This window comes from Crocodylus porosus, unplaced genomic scaffold (genome assembly GCF_001723895.1).
Source record: "Crocodylus porosus isolate Cpor-Errol unplaced genomic scaffold, CroPor_comp1, whole genome shotgun sequence".
Taxonomy (NCBI): domain Eukaryota; kingdom Metazoa; phylum Chordata; order Crocodylia; family Crocodylidae; genus Crocodylus; species Crocodylus porosus.
This window is the reverse complement of record NW_017728910.1, coordinates 21475482-21495074: the sequence shown is the minus strand read 5'-3', so window position 1 is coordinate 21495074 and position 19593 is coordinate 21475482. Positions and strand designations below refer to the sequence as shown.

The 19593-nt window shown below is 42.5% G+C and overlaps 2 protein-coding genes across 3 annotated transcripts in view; one reads left to right on the top strand and one right to left on the bottom strand.

Moving 5' to 3' along the window:
* Positions 1 to 19593, top strand: part of MCF2L2 (MCF.2 cell line derived transforming sequence-like 2) — a 268026-nt gene that overhangs the window by 144305 nt on the left and 104128 nt on the right. The window contains 1 exon segment of the mRNA XM_019532786.1: positions 1615 to 1703. Coding sequence (XP_019388331.1) covers positions 1615 to 1703 — 89 coding nt within the window.
* B3GNT5 (UDP-GlcNAc:betaGal beta-1,3-N-acetylglucosaminyltransferase 5) overlaps positions 6284 to 19593 on the bottom strand; it is a 22076-nt gene continuing 8766 nt past the window's right edge. The window contains exons 1-2 of one of the 2 annotated variants that reach the window (XM_019532788.1): positions 11562 to 11818; positions 6284 to 8275 (exon numbers count right to left, since the gene is read on the bottom strand). In XM_019532788.1, the coding sequence (XP_019388333.1) occupies positions 6839 to 8056 (1218 nt within the window). In that variant the 5' untranslated portion in view covers positions 8057 to 8275; positions 11562 to 11818 and the 3' untranslated portion in view covers positions 6284 to 6838. Of the gene's footprint in view, positions 8276 to 11561; positions 11819 to 19593 lie in introns of those variants that run through there. The other variant, XM_019532787.1, reaches the window with a different exon arrangement.

Below are 19593 nucleotides of genomic sequence, written 5' to 3'. Positions count from 1 at the left end.
CCTTTTTTTTTTTTTTTTTTGAATATGGGGAGGACATTGGCCCTTTTCTACATCTTCTGGCACCTTGCCAGAGCACCAAGAGTGCTCATAAAGCTGTGCCAGGGGTCCTCTGTGCAGATGGGGCAAAAATGATCACTTACCTGACCTCTCGAAGTGCTCTACAACCAGGACTAAACAAAAGTACATGGCTGCTGAACGCTTTAAAAAGGGTCCAATCTTGCAAAAAATCCAAACTCTTTGCGTGAGGATTCAGATGAAGATGCTCCAAAACAGGGTGGCTTCACTAGCTTGTGTCTGCACAGCCTTCCAGCCCCGGGACTGTTTTCAGAATGGGAAATGGGGACAGGAAGTACAGGGAGTTTGGTCTGGGGTGGTTGCTTTTTTCCTGCCAGTGCTGGAGGGTGGGGCAAGTGAATTGGAGCCCTCCCCCACCTCAAAAAGATAGGGGTAGGAGGGGACTGTCCCCTCCAGTGCCAGCTAGGATACCCCCAGAACGAGCTCCCTCTGCTCCCTTTCCTCCCCCCCACTTCCATTCTGAAAACATACCGGGGCTGGGAGGAGGAGTATTGTTAGGAGACCCGCTGCTGTGCCTCTCAACCAGCAGCTGGATTCTCCAACCCCCAGGACCCAACAGCAAGCTTCTGTTGGGTCTGGGGAGATCACTGTAATTCACAGCATTCCTAAAGCACCATGAATTACAATAGGGAGCTGCTCTTCTGTCCACAATTTATGTTACCAGCCCCTGAACTAGAGGAACAGTCTTTTCACAAGTAATCCCTGTGAATTCCATGCAACTACACCTGTACTTGCAAGCAGGTCTTGGCCAATGGTCTTTAGAAACCAGAAAGCACAAACTCCAACAGCCTGACTGTACTCCACAGTGACTTTAGTGGAAGTTGACACACACACACGCACGCACACACACCCTCATCCCCAAGTGCTGTAGAAAAGCGTTGGGACTTCCTCTAAGTCTACAAAGAGATGAAGTGACAGTTCAATATGGGGAAAGCTCAAAGACTGTTGAATTGCCGTGTCCTCCATTATGAATCTGAAGTACCTGTAGCATTCTAATTAGCACCACCATAGAATTGTTTTGTGCTACTCTTGTAAGAGTTACCAGGACACAAAGGGCAACAGCATGCTGGAACACTTTGTACTGCTTAACACACACCTCTTTTAGAAGTCTGAAGATAATCTGCATTCAACTGAAGTTAATGATTTAAAAAAAAAAAAAAAATCATTAAAAGACAAAAGGTATGATATTATTATGTTTGAGAACCCATTAATCAACCATGAAATACAGCACTGGAGGTAGAGTAGCTTGAAGAGTTGCTTCTTATATAAGTGCATAAATCCATAACATGAGATCAAAGAATAAAAGTTTCATAAGAAACCAAGAAATCCTGGTACCAAGGAGTGGGTGTTCTTAAAACAGGAAAGTAGAAAACAATTCAGAAGTAAATACAGATGTTTATAACATTCTATTCATGTTCCACATTTGAAATTGCCATGTTATTTGCTCGGATATTTAAAGTTCTGCCTATTTTTAAATAAAGCAGCCAGAGAACAGCAACTGTGCGTCTTTAATATGTGCATGTGCTTATCTAAATTCAGATTGAAGTGATGCATGAAGCCAGTCAAGGTGGGTCCAGCCGAATCTTAGTGATGAGTGAAAGCGATGAGAATCTTTCTAGTAGGAGAAGGTAAGAACACCAATTCGTCTTGTTACTGTCCATATATAACAACTTTTTCCTTTTGTGCTATATGGGAAGTAGAATATAGAAGCTAGCAATTGCTGGGATTTCCCCTCTCAGGACCACCCAAGCAAAAGGTCATTCATTTTCTCCAAGATCAGATTTAGTCACTTACTAGGCACCCACCACCTTTAAAGACCATTTGGCTCTCAAAAGAGTTTCTCTAGAATAAAGAGGCTGAAAGGAAGAGGTCAAGTTCAATAAGAGTCATTTAATATTTGTTGAATTTAGAGTTAGAATTGGGAACATTGATTTCATTATAGTGCTATTTCTGCATACAGTGAATGAACTTTGCAAATTCATGCGAAAGGTTTAGTTTAATACAGAAAAGAAATTAAGATAAAAACTTGAGCCTAACCCCTCATAGCAGATGAGTGTGCACATGCACGCAACGTATACAATATGCATCTTTTTATTTTTTTTAAATGCGGATAGTGCTGGCCTGCTGCCTTCTCCAACAGGCTTTGCCATAAAACTTGAGGATTCATTTTAATGATACTGAATCCTTAAACCACATGTAGAGCATGCAAGAAATAGTATATGAACTAGTAGGATTGCACTCTTTATCCTAGATCAGGAGTAGCCAACTTGTGCAGAGACTGTCTGTAGTACATGTGCCACGTGGTACATGGCAGATCAGGGAGGGGACAAGCAACAGTAGGACAGGAGGCAGAAAACAGAGTAGCAGACTGGGCAACGCAAAGGGATTGGAGGGGCACATGCCTGCCAAAGTTTAGCCCCCACTGCCCATAACAATGAAGGTAACTGACCTAGTTCCCTTTCCCTCCCACCCCGTTCTCATTGTAGTGTAGTTGCAGACTCATCTTGTATATCTAGATATCCCCACCCACAAGTGTGATGGCACAGGGGTCAGCAATTCGTGGCCCATGGGCTAGATCCAGCCTGCTGCGACTGGATCCAGCCTGCAGTTTAGGGGATTGGCAGAACACTCTAGCCACAGCAGCAGTGGAAGGAGGCATTTCCTCCTAGGATCCCATTGCTTGCTGTGTTTAATTTGGTCTCTACTACACCAGGATCATAGCACCTGCCTATTATCTAATACCCTCATAGTATCTGCTTATTGCCAGGGAGGTGTGGGGCTAGGACCTTCAGTGCAGCCCCCCCAAGCCCTAGGCAGCAGCTTGCCATGGCAAAATGTTGTTAACCCCTGGTCTAATGGGTTTACAATTCTCATGGGAAATAACCCAGACTCTTCCCCTACAAATACTAAAAAATGCTTTTCTGGTTAAAAGGTGTCGTTTTTTCTGGCTTATGAAACATTAAACTGGATCACTGTACTGACACTTACAATTGCAGACTGACTGGTTTATGTTCCCCATGTATACAACCACAAAAAATGCATATCGCTAAGTGTCACATTCCCAAATTCCAAGTTGCCATCCCCTCCCTTAACAGAATAAATAGAAATGCAAATCTCCTATGCTGCATGTAGCTTTGCAGCTGAAGATAAACCTGTACTGGAGCCCACATCATTATACAGGCAGATCTTTAAAAGGTGACAGATAGTAGTTTGCAATGAACTTTAGAAAAGTGAGGCTGTTTCCATGTTCATATCCCCTAGGTAGATACTTACCCCTTTAGGGATGACCATATTGGTCAGAACACTGAAAAGATTTAATCTAAATGGAGACAGACAGACAGAGCGAGAGAACGGTGAACATGGCATGGAGTCTCAGGCTGCGAGATAACTTTCCCCATCTCCCTTGATCTGTCGTTTAAGGTTTGGGCACTGATGAATGGGTACAAGAGGGGGTGCACACATCCCAACGAAGGGTGTCAAGCCCTCTGAGGGCTACATGCATTCATAATTCAGTTTAAGAGCACAAAATAATAAATAAATAAATAAATAAATAAATAAAAAAAATAGAAAGCAAGCAAGCTCACCAGGGGAAGACAGTTTTTAAAAAGACAGAGAACATTTACCCATTTTTTAAAAAAAAAAAAACAACCCACACACAAGTCTATTTATTCAAAACAGAAACAGTTTACAAAAACAGTCTTATAGTACAGGCCAAAAAAATTCAAGAATAAATATTTATGCTTTTGTATAAAAATTAGTATTAAAGAAAAACAGATGCAAACCAACAAACAGATAAAAACTAAATTTCAGCATTAAACAATTTTGTGCAAGTGTCAAAAATGTTAATTCATAGGTGACCATTCAGGCTGACAGTTGTACTTCCGAGTAAAACATCCCAGCCCTGCCTGCATTGGAGCATACAAGCCTCTTAAAACATAGCACCCAAATCAAGGTGAACACGTTTAGAACCAGAAGTCAGAATGATCTAGCTTCTCCATTCTCTGGAAGGAGTGCCTTCATATCTTCCTTCAAAAAAGTATACAGCCATTTTCCCCCTTTACACTGCAACAAAATATACGATAAACATGACTGTCATTTTAAAGCTAAACACATGTAAAACAAATGCATTTCAAAATGTTCAAAACCAACCACTTCACCATTGGTAAAAATGTCAAAATTAAAAGTTACAAGTTACAGGTGTCAACTTGAGCCCTAATTCTACAGACACTTATGCATGCTTTTCCCCCCATTCCCAAATAAAACTGAAGCCTTCACAAGGTTGAGGCTTGCATCCAAAAGAATACTGTTCTTCTTACTATTTTACAACAGCTGGGTGTTCCGGAGTGAGTTTGCTCCCAGTGACATTTATCGATAGCTCTTGCAGAAATCTAGATCTAAGAACTTGTAACCTTTTGACATTAGCTTCAATTAAATGAAGCCGGTAATCAGTGCAATAAAGAACACACAACAAACCTCTTAATGAGAAAAACCATGGATGTACTTGGACTATTGCACTGCAAAATTTAAAGATAGTAAAGTTATGGACCATTAGCCAGCAGAATGAGATGAAAGGAATTTCTGTATTTTTCCAGACAGTGCTGATAAGTCACCAAACCTGCCTCTGTACAGTCTATGGACCCAACACTAGGGTTAACTGAAAAAGATTTTCCTGTTCAGTTTGTCAAGACAATCCACTGCCTTTAGCTTTACTCCACTCTAGTAGATCATCATCAGGCTTTTATCCCCATGGGAAGAGAGGAAACAATCTGCAAAGAGTCCAATATGAATTGTGTTCCAGTAACTAACTGAGAGAAGCTAACTCTTGTGCCTTGCCTCTCTATAAATGCCTATCATTGTTGCCCTTCTGGGAGGGAGAGAGGTTGCAGCAGCTGAAAGATGAACTTAAATCTAGACCCGCTCAAGTGAATTTAGGCAACATCATGGTTCATGTCTTTAGTGCCTCTACTTTGCAGCTTTGCCTAAATGGAGGGAAGCTCTAGGATGGAAGAGCACCTAAGGAGTAGACATGCTCCCAAAAAAGGACATAAAGCTCCTGAAGCCAAAACACCATAACTCTACAACAGGCCAAATGCTATTAAGCAAGAGAGACAATTTCCCATCCCTTGCTTGCACTGTTGCTGCTGAATAAGGATTCATATTTCAAGCCTTCTAAAGTGATACTCGTTTTGATCCAATCCACATAAGAACTCACACCACTGTCAAAATCAAATACGGTTCAATACTGTTTGCATCCACACAAAAAGCAATTAGAATTGCTAACTCTAACAACACCTATTTGCAGACTATTGAAACGGGGAACTCAAGACTAATAACGAGGAAGATTGTCCATTCTTCCTCCCCAAACCATGCTTTATGGATTTTGCACATGGTTCCGAGAGGTGCCAAGTTACAAGCACTCATGTCCAGAGTTTTACTGTTAACTAAAATGCAGTCATGTTGTTGGATCATGCAAAAGGCAAGAGCAACATTCAAAATGGAGTTGAGGTTACAGGTTCTGTTGACATTCCCTAACTCACAAAACTGATCTGTTCTTGAAACTTTTTAGCTTTGGAAAAAACCATTTAGTGCTTTTCCTACTTTTTTAGTTCTGCACCTTAAAAGGTCTTCAAGAATCTCTATCAATAATTTTCCACCATATCCCTCTTTATACAGTCTAATCATTTTTAGCTTCTCACACATCCAGATTTGTTAATGCTCGGGCACCAAGTTTGGTCTAGCAGTAATAACTTTGGCTATTTACATTAGGGTTGGGGTTTTTTTTTGTTTGGTATCTTTTTTTTTTTTTTAAAAAAATACATGAAAATTAGAACAGGCCATCTACCTGGAGAGGAGGCAAGCATTCTTGCCACTGGAAGGCCAAAGCCCACCTGAAGTGTACTTACAGAGTTAGATTAGAGGGTTTATGTATACCACTGAGTGAGGGGGAAAATAAATAAATAAACAACACCAAAAAGAAACCTGTTGTTGAAACAAATATGTTAACACTGAGAAGCCGTTAATTCACTCCCAATCTAAAAAACAGACCTCGCAACACCTGAAGAAGCTATTTTGGACACACTTCACCACCACCCCATCTCCTCACAGGATTTAAGAAACAGTATGTTAAATAAGTTTTAACCTCCACCACCACTTTGAAGATCATGTAGATTTTAGAAGTGTTTTACTTTGCTGTTTAGTATTTTTTTAAAAAGTAAAACACATGCAACTTTCCTTACTCAAAATTGTTAAGAGGTGCCACTACATCCTGCTTTCATAGAGCCAAGAGTTTAACTTCTTTTGGAAAGTGCTACATCATAGTCAAAATTGTTCAACAGGTGCATCAATGACATGCCATTTAATTTCCTTGAAGCACTGTGCCTGTTTACACTCTGGCATTCAAAACATAAGAATGAATACAGTTAACAAGGCTTCTCAATGCTGGGACTTGCCAAGTCCACTTACTTTTCATAGGACATTTTTACATCTAAAAAGATTATTAAAATTAATTTATGAACCGACTTCTATGCAAGACAAATGCCTAGAGGGAAAGGATGTAAAACCAATGTGGACATGTGGAAAATTTAATACAGTAACAACGAGCTAAAGTTCCTGAACAATATAGATTAGGATTCCCCCCCACCCCGGGCCCTGAAAAACTATTCACATTTTAAAATGTCACCTCTTTCATGTTTACATTTTAGATAACAGTTATGAGTTGTAGATCCATTTTGGCTCAGTAAACTTGTATGCAGATATTCAAGTATTAGGAAAATACAGCAGAGCAAGGATATGTGTCCTCATAGTGTAGCCTGCAAAGCAGCCAGATGTTAACAAGTTTGCAGTACACTCTACTAAGAAATCCAGAGGCAAAGTTTTTGACTTTGGGGTCCGTCGCCTGCTTCCACAGGTGATGAAGGTCTTCTACATGTCCATGAGAAGTCATCATTTTGTTGTAAATACAAGGATGATATGGAGCCTTTCCTTCCCCGGAAAAAAATGCATGATATTGTGGTACAATTCCCATTTTATTGGCACAGAGACCCATGAAAACGTCATCTATATAGAGGCTTGTATTAAGAGTCTGTGAAGCCTCATATACTTTAGCTGCTACATCGCTTGATATTACGTAGGCAGCCCCAGCTGTGTAGTCAGGATATGAAGACCACGGGTACATTTCATATGGGACATAGTATTTGCTCAACTTATCTCGCACGGGAGGGGAGCCACGATGAACACGGCCAATCCAGAGATCTTGAACTCCCATTTGGGCAAGACTTTGAAGATAAGCCACAAGGTTTGGCATGTGGATAAAGATGTCATCATCAGCAGACATAATAAACTTCGCATGAGGACAGTAGGTGTTCACCCAGCTAAACTGCAGAAGCAACTTAAGGGTAAGATTGTGAAAAGTATCCAGGAAGTCTTTCTGAATCAAGTCACTATATTTCTGGTCTTCTAAGATAAGTTTCCTTTGCACCCATGCTTGCTGCGTACGATCTGTTAGTCGCCCCAAAGCAAAAACCACTTTAATGCTGGCATTCAGTTGAGAATGCACATAGTTCTCATTACCCCACGTTTGTCTAATCGCATTGCGCCGATGCCAGTTTTCAGGAGAAGTCTTTACAAACAATAGGAGGAGGACATCTTGCTGTTGGCATTTCTCCTCGTGATTGATCAAGTATGGGTAGCTTGCTACTGCGTCCGAACTGTGCTTGCTAACGGACAGGCTGTCATTCACAAAGTGGTAGCTATTTATGAGGTATCTGTAAGAATAGGACTTCATATGGCTCACAACGCTATTATCAAGGGGTGTCCAGAAAATCATGAGACCTACTATGCAGCAAGTGGCAAGTAACTGCACAAACTTTCTGACTTTCCTGATGCTGATAAACATCCTGCTGGAGTCCCTTTGATGCTCGCTCCAAGGTGTCCTTGTTTCAGCTCTGGTATACAGAATTCCTCCTTCAAGATGAGCATCCATTGTAAGCCATGCCGTCTTCCCTCAAGTCAGCTCTGCACACAGCCTGCAGAAGTCATCTCTTTTTCAAAAGCCAGCTCGCTGCCATGGACAGAGCACAGAGGAATTTGAAAAGACAACACCGGGAGAGCAGATGTTCTCTTCTGCCGCATTTTTAGGTGGCATAAAACACTAAAAAATGCCAGACTGAGGTTTTCTTACATGCTCCTTTGCTTCAGAGGCCTGTCAATGCAAGAAGGGTGGGGAGAGAATAATAATAAAAAGATGTTAGTGAGGAACTGTTATTTCATGACCGCAGATTTAAAAAAAAAACTCTTCTGGTAGGAGTCAAATCTAAGATGTATTGAATTGGACAGGGCTCAGCCTGCCTCAGATAGGGTCCCTTACATCCGAGAACCAGAAAAGAGAGATCTGAAGAGCTGGATTGGCTGGCCGTGTTGGTCTGAGACCAAAAGAAAATGCCAAAATCTACAGCTCTTGGTCTAATCAAAGGTATCATGTCCAAACCGAGTTTAAAAAATAAATAAATAAATAAAAAATTGGTCATCTTCTGCAAGCTTTCAAGCACACGCACCCAACAGGGACAGCATCCTGCCTGACCTCCACAGCAAATAGTAACCCCAAGGGACCAGACTCCACTCCCTCCATGCAAAAAATAAATAAATAAAGACTACGATTCCTACCAATGGAGGACGCTTTACCATCTTTAATTCCCCCCATCCTCGAGCCAAATGAAGTGCGTGTGCCTGCAATCTTGCAGAAAAAAGACACTTTTTTTTCCGGCCATTTCTTAGTTGGTCTAATAGTTGGTTTCCAAACCAAGAGCAGGAGAGACGCTTGCACCTCTCTGAATTTGGGGGCTGCAATTTCTCCCTCAGGCAGAGAAAGCTGGGCGGTGGAGAGAGACTGAATTTCTTGAGATAACAATGCCCGAACTTTCTTCCTCCTTCCCCCTCCTTCCAACCCCCCCCCAGTCTGAGGCTTTGCTCAGCCCCGCCACCCCTCTACCCCCTCATGGGCCATCCTCCTCCTCCAGACTCAGGGGAGCAGCGGGACAGGGACAGGCAGTCGCAGCGCTGCCCCTCCCCCCCTCAAAAAAAGGCGGGAACGCCGCGCTAGGCTCCGAGGGGACTTCCGTTACCCCCCGCGGGAGCCATTTCCGGGGAAGGGGCGCGCGTAGCGGGGGACAGGGGCTGCAAGTGCAGAGGCGGATTGGCCACACCCCTCTCGCTATTGATGACGCCGAGCCACGCCCCCTTTAAATATTGCGGGGGCCCGATAGAAGCGGCTCGCTCCCTTCGGCCCCGCGCTGCTGCCGGAGGGGTCGGGGATGATGTTATCTGCCCATTGCAAAGCGATTGGCAGGTGGGAGGGAAGCACTTGCAGCCGCCGTGCAGGCCTGAGCCGGGGGAGGCTCCCCTCAGGGAACTGAGGGGGTTCCCCATGAAGGGGAGCCTCTTCCCAGGAGAGAGAGACAGAGAGACAGAGAGAGAGAGAGAGAGCTCTTCCCCCTGCAGCACAGCCGCATTTTGCAACCTGGCTGTCATGGTCCCAGCTGGCCAAGCCAGCATCCCAGGGGAGACCCTCTTCTTGGAGGGAAGGAAAAAGAAAAAAAACCCAAAAACAATCCCCCCACAAAGACCCAGGTAGACAGATGGAAAAAAAAAAAAAAGCCGGACAAACAAGAGAAAAGAAGGAAAGGACTGATGGACAAAAGGGAAAGGGACGGACAGACAAAGCACTTTGCATCATGCAGCGTGGCTTCTGGTGGATGGGCCGGGGGAATGGATGCTGGCAGGGGCTGAAGCAGCTGAGCCCAGCAGATTGTATTCAGTGGAGCTGCTTAGACAGTCATTCTGGGATATGCCGTGCTCAGCGCTTTTCTGTAGTGTCCATTTAAACCCTTTTTTCTTTGGGATACACAGAAGCTACACAATGCACCGGGACCGAGTTAAGAACTCAGCAACTCTCCACAACAGCACGCCCATTGCAAGCCCGACTCTAATTTTGGCCAATAAGCAAAAAATACCCAACAAATTCAGGTGAGAAGCTGCAGACAGTAACAGAAATCCAAATATTACATTGCTATTTTTTTCCTCCCCACATGTGAAAGTTTCAGATTCCCAAAAAAAACCCCATTTCCTCACAACAAGAAAGTACATACAGATTTGGCAGATAAAAAGAAGATGCAACTGCAGCTTAAAGTCATCCCTTTAACATGATGTGCATGACAACTGTCAGAGAAAGACAGTTTTTGAATTGCAAAGTTATTAGCCACTTCCCTCTCCCATTGCAGAGGAGAGGGGAGGGAAATTTAAAAAGCCAAGCAAAACTGAGCAGGATAAGCCACCACTTATTTTTCTTGACAACAGGATGCTTTTAAAGCTATTGAACAGTTTTTTAAATGAAGCCCTAGCTTGAGGCAACCCATTTACCAAATGAGAGGCTCTGTTAAGGAAGGGAAGCCCAGCCCCATTTCTAGGAGTCTGAATATTTTTCGTGAGTGGCAGTGCAAGTGGACTGCATTCTTAGTATTCCTTTAGTACGTTCGCGTCCTCCAGTTTCATAGCTCTTTACAAAGCAGCACAAAGAGACAGAACTTCAGGCAAGAGAGGGGGGAAAAAAAAAAAAAAAATAGTAAATGAAACCAACTATTTAGCAACAAGAAGACTAGAAGTTTTCCACTGGGGGCAAGATAGGCATTATAAACAGCCACCGAGAGAAGAACAGAAACTAGGGAAGTTAAAAGAAGTTTCTCTTTCCTTCCCATTCTCAGCATGATAGCTAGAAGGACATGGAAACAGAAGTGGCTTCTCTTCCAGAAGCTGAAGGGGAGGCATCACCCTTCAGATGCCTACTAGCAAGAGGCAGATACTTGCCTCTGGGCTCGCTCTTTCTTTTGGAAGTTCCAAAATAAAAATCAAGCTGTCCCAAGGGAAGAGCATCATAACCTACTGCAGCAAGTTGTATTTACTCTGTGCTGCTGCCTTCGCATTTGTCCACTTTAAAGCAGTTTATAGGTTTAACCTTCAAGCTGGCAGGTACCCTGTAGAATTAAAGCCTCACAATCAATTCATATAATGTAAAGAGTCTCTCCTTGGCCCTGGCTCTACTGCATCAGGAATCAGGTCTTGGGCTATCTTAGACTAGATAAGCTCTGAATACCATGTCAACCAATTCCTCTAGCAGCAATCATGGAAGTATGTTATCTTTAGGCTGACCTATGAAGTACAAGTCTGGTTTACTTTGCTTAAGAAAAGAGCACCCATCACAAGGACACATACATTAAGCTTAGCCCTGTGCCACCAAGACTATCAGGGCATTTAGTATAGTGTACAGAGTTGGGCAATCTATATGCTGCCCCCCAAAGCCGATTTCCAGCCTTCAATTGCAAAAATTTCTCTTGCTTGACAGCAAGGGCTACAACAACCTACTAGTAGGTCATGATCATCCCAGATTCAGAAGTCTGAAGAGGCATCTAAGAGCACTCATAGCTTTCTATACTTACTCAAGTAAAAACAATTGTTACCTGCTGGCTCCTTTATTTTTGAAGGATGGAAGAGGGAGACTGACAGATTTTACCTGGTAACACAACTGAACTGAGCTCCCTTTCACCATCCACTTTGTCCATAATGGAAGTAATATCAGGCTGCAGACCCACCTCCCAGTTAAACTGGCTAGACAACAGTTTGAGATTTCAGTGTAGCCAGAACAGAATGGAATCAGAATTACACACTTCAACCTCTGGATTTCTTCCTTTTCAAGAAGGTCTTTGTACTGGTAGTACAAGCTACTATAAACATGTTCATATAGGGACCTTTGCTCAAAGAAACAAAAAAGTTTAGCTAGTGGGAAGATTATTTGGATCCTTATGCCAGAGACAACCCTGGGTGTGTCCCATGTGAAAGTTCCCTTTATTAAAGCATAGACATCCCTTCTCTACTCAAACTCTTCCACTGTATGTACACACACACAGATGTGTTAGAGAACGATGTCAAAAAAAAGAGAGATGGAGTTTAGGAAATAGATGTATACAGATGCCAATGCAAGCTGATGCGTCACAATATCAAGATTACCTTGGACTAAATTCTTCCAAGTGTAAAAAAGACCTTATTGTTCTTTTTAATTCCCTACCCTTGGAAGCACCATCCTGGCCTTCTCTTATTTACTCCTGATCACAGTTAAGTGTTCTAATTGTCAGATGCTCAGGGATCACATACCCTAAACCCAGCCACACAAGGAGGAGGAAAAAAACCAAAACAAACCTGTCCCCAAAGCTAGTCTCAGGAGTGGAAAAAGGGGTTAAGGAGAAATCAGACTGCCCTTTTCCCCCAAGGCAAAAGTTATTTTAACCATATTTCCAAAGATTTGTGCTTTAAATATTGGTTGGTGAATGCATCAAGCTAATCCATCTACTCCTACCCCCACACCACAAGGAGTTAGCACACAAGAACAGCACTTCAGAGCAATGCATCATCAGGACAATTTGTTCTTAGATTTAGTCCATTTCACCCAAAGTGATTTGCAGTTGTGGAATGCAGACAGCCATTTAAAAAAAAAAAAGATGTTTAACTTAAGCTTTTTAAATACTGTGAGTGTGAGCATACCTCATACTTTCTGCATTTATTCATTACTTCTTGCCCCATCTTCTAACAGGAGACACCTTGGAAAACCTCATTCAGAGAGGCATAAACAACAGCCTACTTAAGATGTTATAGAAGAGGCTTGTCACCTATGAAAAGTTTATGCTTGTCTGAAGGAGTTAGATTTTATAGCGCCATGCTTTCCTTCCCTTTCCCCGACTTCAGGTCAACACAGTTAACTGTGGATTCTGATGTTCTGAGGGGTGGTGGTTAGTAACCAGCAACACTGCATGCAGCAAAATTCATAAGTTTATTCACTAAATAACCTTATTTAAAACACTTATTATACTTTGCTAAAGCAAAAAACTGCTAGCCTTTTGCAGAAAGTAGAGAGCACAATATTTAATTTTGATATAGATCTTGAGCACTCTGGTAGAGGGTTGCCATTGTTAGTCATGAAAAATATCATTTTTTTTCCTTCAGAATGATGATACAACAGGGAAGTAGGCTGGTTGTCATTTAGGTTCTTTAGACTGCAAGACAAGAAGCATCTTGCGGGCAGCACAGAATGAGAGTTCAGACCTTTTGTGTCTACAAAAAGCAACTCAGCCTGTAGCCCACCTTTTCGCTGACTCAAAAACCTCAACGTGTAGTTTCCAGCACTGTACCTAGGCTCCTGGGCAGACTTTTAGTATCTGGTCCCCCTTTGCCAGAGATCATGATGATGTCAATCATCATCATCAGACAAGTGGTAATTTTTCTTCCATTTCAGGTCCCTTTTCTGGGCCCACCTGGTTCGCCCATGCCCATGTCCAGCCCAGACTTTCTTTACAATCTGGCTCCTAAAAGGCAGTCAGCACAAGGTAAATGAGTTCACCAGGGGTGCAACCTTCTAGCCCGCATGGATGCGGGGTGGGCAGCAAAGAAGGAGAAAAACAAAACGGTGCACTAGCCAGATTCAAATGCCAACGAATTAATAAATAAATCTTGGGCTTTTTAAAGTTTCAGGGCATCTGGATATAGTTTTGAACACTTATGATGGACAACACTGGAAGTACAAAAGAAAAACAAGACAAGACAAGTACTTGATTAATCTATTTGTGCAAGACTCTGACAATTTCTGGGACCTTGGGGAAAAGCAGAGGTTTACTTAGACTTTGCTTCTGCATGACTTTGACCTCAGCAAGACAGTGAAGTGCCACCTTTCCCACATGAGACTTGGTTCGACAGGGACTGAAAGCCCCACAAAACCACACATAGGACTAAACAATTCAATTCTGCATTAATTCACTATGGAAAGTAATCACTTCACCACTTTCCATTTTTAATGGGGTAGTTAGTACATGTTCATTCTCTCACCTTTCACTTTTCCACCACAGTGTGGAAGCCACCATCTTCCCCTTCAGTGGCATGTTCAAATTTTTCCTTGCGATTGTTTTCCAATATTCTGTGAAGAGCAAAATCTTTCTAGAGAACACTTTCAGAGCAACTCCCACCTCTTTCTGACCCATACTCTAAATGCAGAACAGAGTAAAAAAGTTTGGAAGAATCCAAAACACCATTCTTGACTAAGAGACACTGCCCACTTGGACAGCGTAGCTTTCCCCCCACAAAGTTACTTCATTGTTAGCATGAACAAAAGGGTGGGTATGATTTTAAATTTATGGTTGCTAGCTCACAAGCCAGAACACTAAAGAGACAAGAGCAGATTGCAGCAGTCATATGGAATGACTGGAACTAGTCAGAATTCTTTTCTAAAAACAGGACTTGTCAAAAACCTACTGATATGTTCAACCCAAATAAAAGTTTCCTCTAAAAAAAAAAAAAAGAGCAACACACACAAACAAAAGCTACCGCTCTCCTTTGAGAAACTTTCATTAAAACACCAAAGACAGGGTTTCCCCCTGAACCCTGCTTGGTTCACAGCAGGCTGCTGTGGATCTCGGAGCTTCTGTAGTCCACAGCCCTGGGATAACCCTGGTGTGCCGACCACCCGGCTCCTCACACTTCCAGAGTCCCTGGCTTCAGGACAGCCAGCTAGCTTCACCAGCACTTCCAGGCTCATTCCTGCTGAACCAGGAGTCTGAGAGCCATAGGAGAGCCACTTCTACCCCAGATTCAGGTCTCTGCTCCAAAAAAAGCCGCCACATGCCAAGGATACTGGAAGCATTAGGACCCAGTTAGATATGGGGACTCCCAAAGACTGAAAGTCCAGAGCTGCTACAAGAAAGGCATTTCTAGTCGACAATTCAGCAGCTTGTCAAGGACTTATTTCTCCTCAAGAGAGATGAGTTCCTAGCAAGCATGCCTTGGCATTTCCCAGGCATTTCTTCTTCCTTTGAATTTCCAGTTAAACACATGCAATGGACACCTCCTAAAAATTAATTAGCTTTTAATAACCACTTTGGAGTTTCTCATGAACCATAAGTGCTGCATTTTAGACATTTCTTGTCATGATATGGTCAAAACAGACCAATGGCAGGAGCCTAGGGTTAACTGTGGCCCACTAATTAACATGCATCAGCTACATGGCTTCCATGAGAGTTTTCCTCATTAGCAGCTAACAGTGAGTTAGGAAGATCTCTTTTCTTCTTGCGAGGACAGGTTGTCCTAGGTTCCACTTGCTGCTTGTCTCTTGGTTTCATGGGCCAAGTGCAGCCTTGTGCTTCATTTTACAAACACCCCTGCAGCTTTCCCCTCGCTTCCTCCCACCAAGGCACACAGTTTATTGTAGTGTGCATCCCTCTCCCTTTGCCTCAGTACACTGGATGTCAGCCCATCCAGCAAGGGGTCTTTCTGTACCAAAGACATGCTCGAAATTCATCTTACACACACACACACACACACACACACACACACACACACACACCCCTTCTTTAAAAGAAAGAAAAAGAAATTCCACAGTAGTACAGCTTTATTTTTGTTACAGAATTTGGAAGTAGAAAACCAGGGTTTTCAGAGAAACACTTTTATGCACATACCACACTCACTCCCCCCGCCCTTTTAAAATTAAGGATTAAAAATTAAGGCATGGGCCTTAAGTGATCAATCTGATTTTCAATTTGGTTGAAAGGGAAAAATGTTTTCCCTTCATTCTGTCTGCCCAAAACAAGCATGTATCTTGTTTTGGGGAATACACCACACTAATAAATATGGTTTGCTCAGCTGCACCACTTAGCTTCAAAAAACCTCTTCCTCCATCTCTTCCAGTATTAAATTTTGGGACCTCAGGTTAGACCGCAAGCCGAGGCAGCTACAGATTATGAACAGAGAAGTGTTCAGCATGTAGTAGCACAAACAAAACCCACATTTGCCCTCTTTACCACTTTGGTTCACTATTATTTACAGTTTGCTCTATACATTTAGAAAGCTGAGACTTCAAAAAGGCTACATGCAAGAGACAGTACTCCTGCACAGGACTTCTAAAGAACGCTGACTCTGGCAGAAAAGTCGTCTTTGTATCATCACATTCTTTATCAAGGAGCTATCCTCCATATCAAAAGTTTAAGTCAAACTTTCAAAAATTAACTAACTGTCTCATCTTCAGGTCTACAGGCCTACAGCCTTGGCTGGCCCACTCTCAAGTACATGCCAGCCTTGTAGAACAATACTCCCCAAAACCCATTCTGTGCTCCCAAGGTGCCTTTCCTTAGGCCAATCTCCCCCCCTTGCAGACCCAGAGCAATTTTAGCCCCTCTGGACTTACTCACTAAAACCTGCCCCTTCACAGTCCTTCAGAGAGCCCCATCCTGCTGTCCTGCTTGGGCCAGACTCACTCCTTAGCCCAGGACCTCTGTTTATATCCTCTTGCTTGGCTCTGTCCCTTCCCATCACCAGGCTCCCCTTCCCTATTGGGGTACAAGAGTTCATTACTAATTAGCAGGCCCCATCTGCAGCCTAGGTTCTGCTCCTTGGAGCTCTGCAGCTTTCACCAAGTAACAGGGATTAGAGGTCTTGGTTACACAGATGGCCAAAGTATGGTTTCCACAGCCATGAACTGGCATCTCCTTCACTTGCCGACCCCTTTGCTTTGTGCATTCATCCCTTAATGAATGATGAGATAAGCAGACAGCCAGTGCAAAAGCCGAAGCGTGATGCGTTTTGCTGTCACTTGCGTTCCAGCTCCCATACATTGCCTGCATAGGTTAGAAAAATCAGTTGTTCAGGAAAGAGGTCTCCAGCATGAAGGGCCATATCCTAAATACAGCACTCTGAATTTTACACGCAACTGGAAAATTCTGTTCTCGCTGTAGTTTCCCTCTCTCTCCTGAGCTTCCAAGAGTTTATAATCATGCACCAACACCACTTTTCTTCCTCTGTCTAGTATGTCTCTTTTAAAGACTTGTCTGGAGGTGGCAAGTTAATTTAAAGTGTATGAAGCCTTAAATGTAAGTAGTGCATTTTGCCCTTAAATGAGCCATTTTATTTTATTTTAGCGTACCATTAGCATTTAGCATGTTTCTTCTTCCTAAAGCACAATATTCTGTCCCTAGGAGAGATTCTCTTTCCGAGAGTTTTAAACTCCCCAGTTGCATCTACCCACCCTCTTAAAACTGTCACACAGCACAGTTCCCATTTGGATTTCCATAGTAAAAGTGTTACAAGCATTCAAAACTGCACTTGTACCAACAGGAGTCTGTTTGACAAAGTAGAAGCTCATTGCAGCTAGGAGGCAGGTTTCATAGGGAAAAAAAAATAAAAATACTAAAAACCAGGATCAACAAGTCTAGTGGGAGGGCCACATTCAGCTTTAAGCCAATACTCATTAGAATGAGTACGAGTCAATTTATTCTAGAGACTTAGTGGTAGTTGTACATTTGAAGAATTTAAAAGTTGGAGCAGAACTATTTTATCTTGATGCAAGCAAGGCCCTGTTAGAATTAATGGTACACAGAATAAAAAGACAGCATGCTTTAGCTCAGGCACTGAAGATACAAAATTTAAAAAGCCACATATGCATACATCCTTATTTTCCTTTTCTTGTGTGCTAGGCTCCGATGAAGGGAATTTCTCTGAGTAAAGACTTCACTGTTACTGCCCGCCCACCCAAACACTGATGGTATCGCTCTTCAAAAGCCATTATAAGTATTTTGTAGTTCTATGGAGATCATAAGAAATAGTCTTTATCCCATATTTGCAAGTAAGGAAGAACAACAAGTGCCGCACCCAGTTTGCTTGTTGCATGCCGTGGTGTATACACTTGCAGAACAAGTTCCTGATATACTGCTCATGGCATGCAAACTGACTATACACAGAGGGAATATTTCAAATGGGCAGATCTGATAATGAGACATTTCACAAGTGGCTTCCCCATATATAGAACCGACTGCACAAAGTAGTGTAACAAAAATCAAGCCCCAAGCACACAGAATAGGGGGAACAGAATCTAGACCCCAGCCATCCACACTAAGCATTTGCACCTCCATCACAGGCTTTGCAGCAGCAATTCATTATGGTGGGGGATTTAAAAAAATTAAAATGAGAGATAAGCAATTTTGTAGTTGTATAGCAAACAGACCCAAGCTGCTCTGCTGAACATTTAAGATAAAACAGAATTAAAAAAGGATAGATGCGCGCGGATTTAGAGGACCTGCTTCCCCTCCCCCCATTAGATTTGTTTGACATGATTTCCTAGCCATTTTCTAAAGACGTCCGATTTCTATTTTAGTCCACAGACTACAGATCTGTAGTAATAATAATAATAATAATAATAATAATAATAATAACAACAACAACCACCACCACCACCACCTTTTAAGTGGCACTAGACATCAGAATTGTAGACTTCTCCTATGCTAAAATAACAACAAGCAAACAAACAGTGATGTTGATGCTGCTCAAAGTGAGGAGACTGCTTCCCTGGCTGTCCACAGAACCTTGTTTCTCTTCAATTTTTCATTCCAGAAGTAGTGTAGATCTGTTTGCAGGCTTTAATACCTTTTCAGGAGTCAGGAGATACTTTGTGCATAACCCAATATACTAGGTAACTTCAGATCCCAGAAGAATTAGCTAATCCTAGCATAACCTGCTTTTGTTTCAAGGACATGTGCTAAAACCATGCTAGCCACCAGTGCTATGTAGTTCTTGGTGCTAGCTCTTTTTAAAAAGTTCCCATCACATGAAGTAGTAGTACTGGTATCTTGTGGGTGGGGAGAAGAGGGAAGGACAACTGGCACTTGATCCTCAGCATCTAAACTAGGCTGATCCATAGAAGATTTGAAGTTCCAGCCAAACTGTGCATTGCCAGTTTGCAGATAAGCTGGAGTTGGGAGGATAAGCTTCTGGTTATCTTTGTTGTTATTAGAAGATCTTGTGAAGGCAGTGGGGAGGAAAGAAAGGAAGTAAAAAAAAAAAAAAAAAAAGGAGTTAACCCACGTCATTCACAAAACACTGTCACTGTGCCCAGGACAGCCTAACATCTTACATTGCTAGGCAGTAACGCAGAAAAACATACAAAGTGCCAACAAATCACAGTGCCCACAGGAGTTGCTTTAATTTTCTTAGATTGAATTCCAGCACAGAATTAGTTTTGTCCATAGCGGATATTTGCTTCTAACCCTCATCAGCAGGCAGTGCCACATGTCAAACTCTTATTGGCCCCAGTAAGGTCTGTTTTAGGGCAGCATCCTTGGGATACAGGCCCATTGAAAAAAAAGAGGGACCACTGAGGAGCCAGAGACTTCCTGAAAGTTTTCAGCCAGCAAGTACTTTGAGGTATATTGGTAGAAAGACAAATGTTTCTCAGGGGACTCCAGGCAGGCAAATCAGGACTGATTGGGTTAAGTGTGCAAAAAGCAAACTTTATATAGGTAAAATATCCGGGGGGGAGTTACCACACATCACATCACTGAACTAGTTAAAAAAAAAAAACAGTCAATCATTGGAGATTAAGTGCTCCAGGTTCTGGAGTTCTTTAGTTCATGTTACACTCTGCACTCAGAAGGTTATGATGAGCAT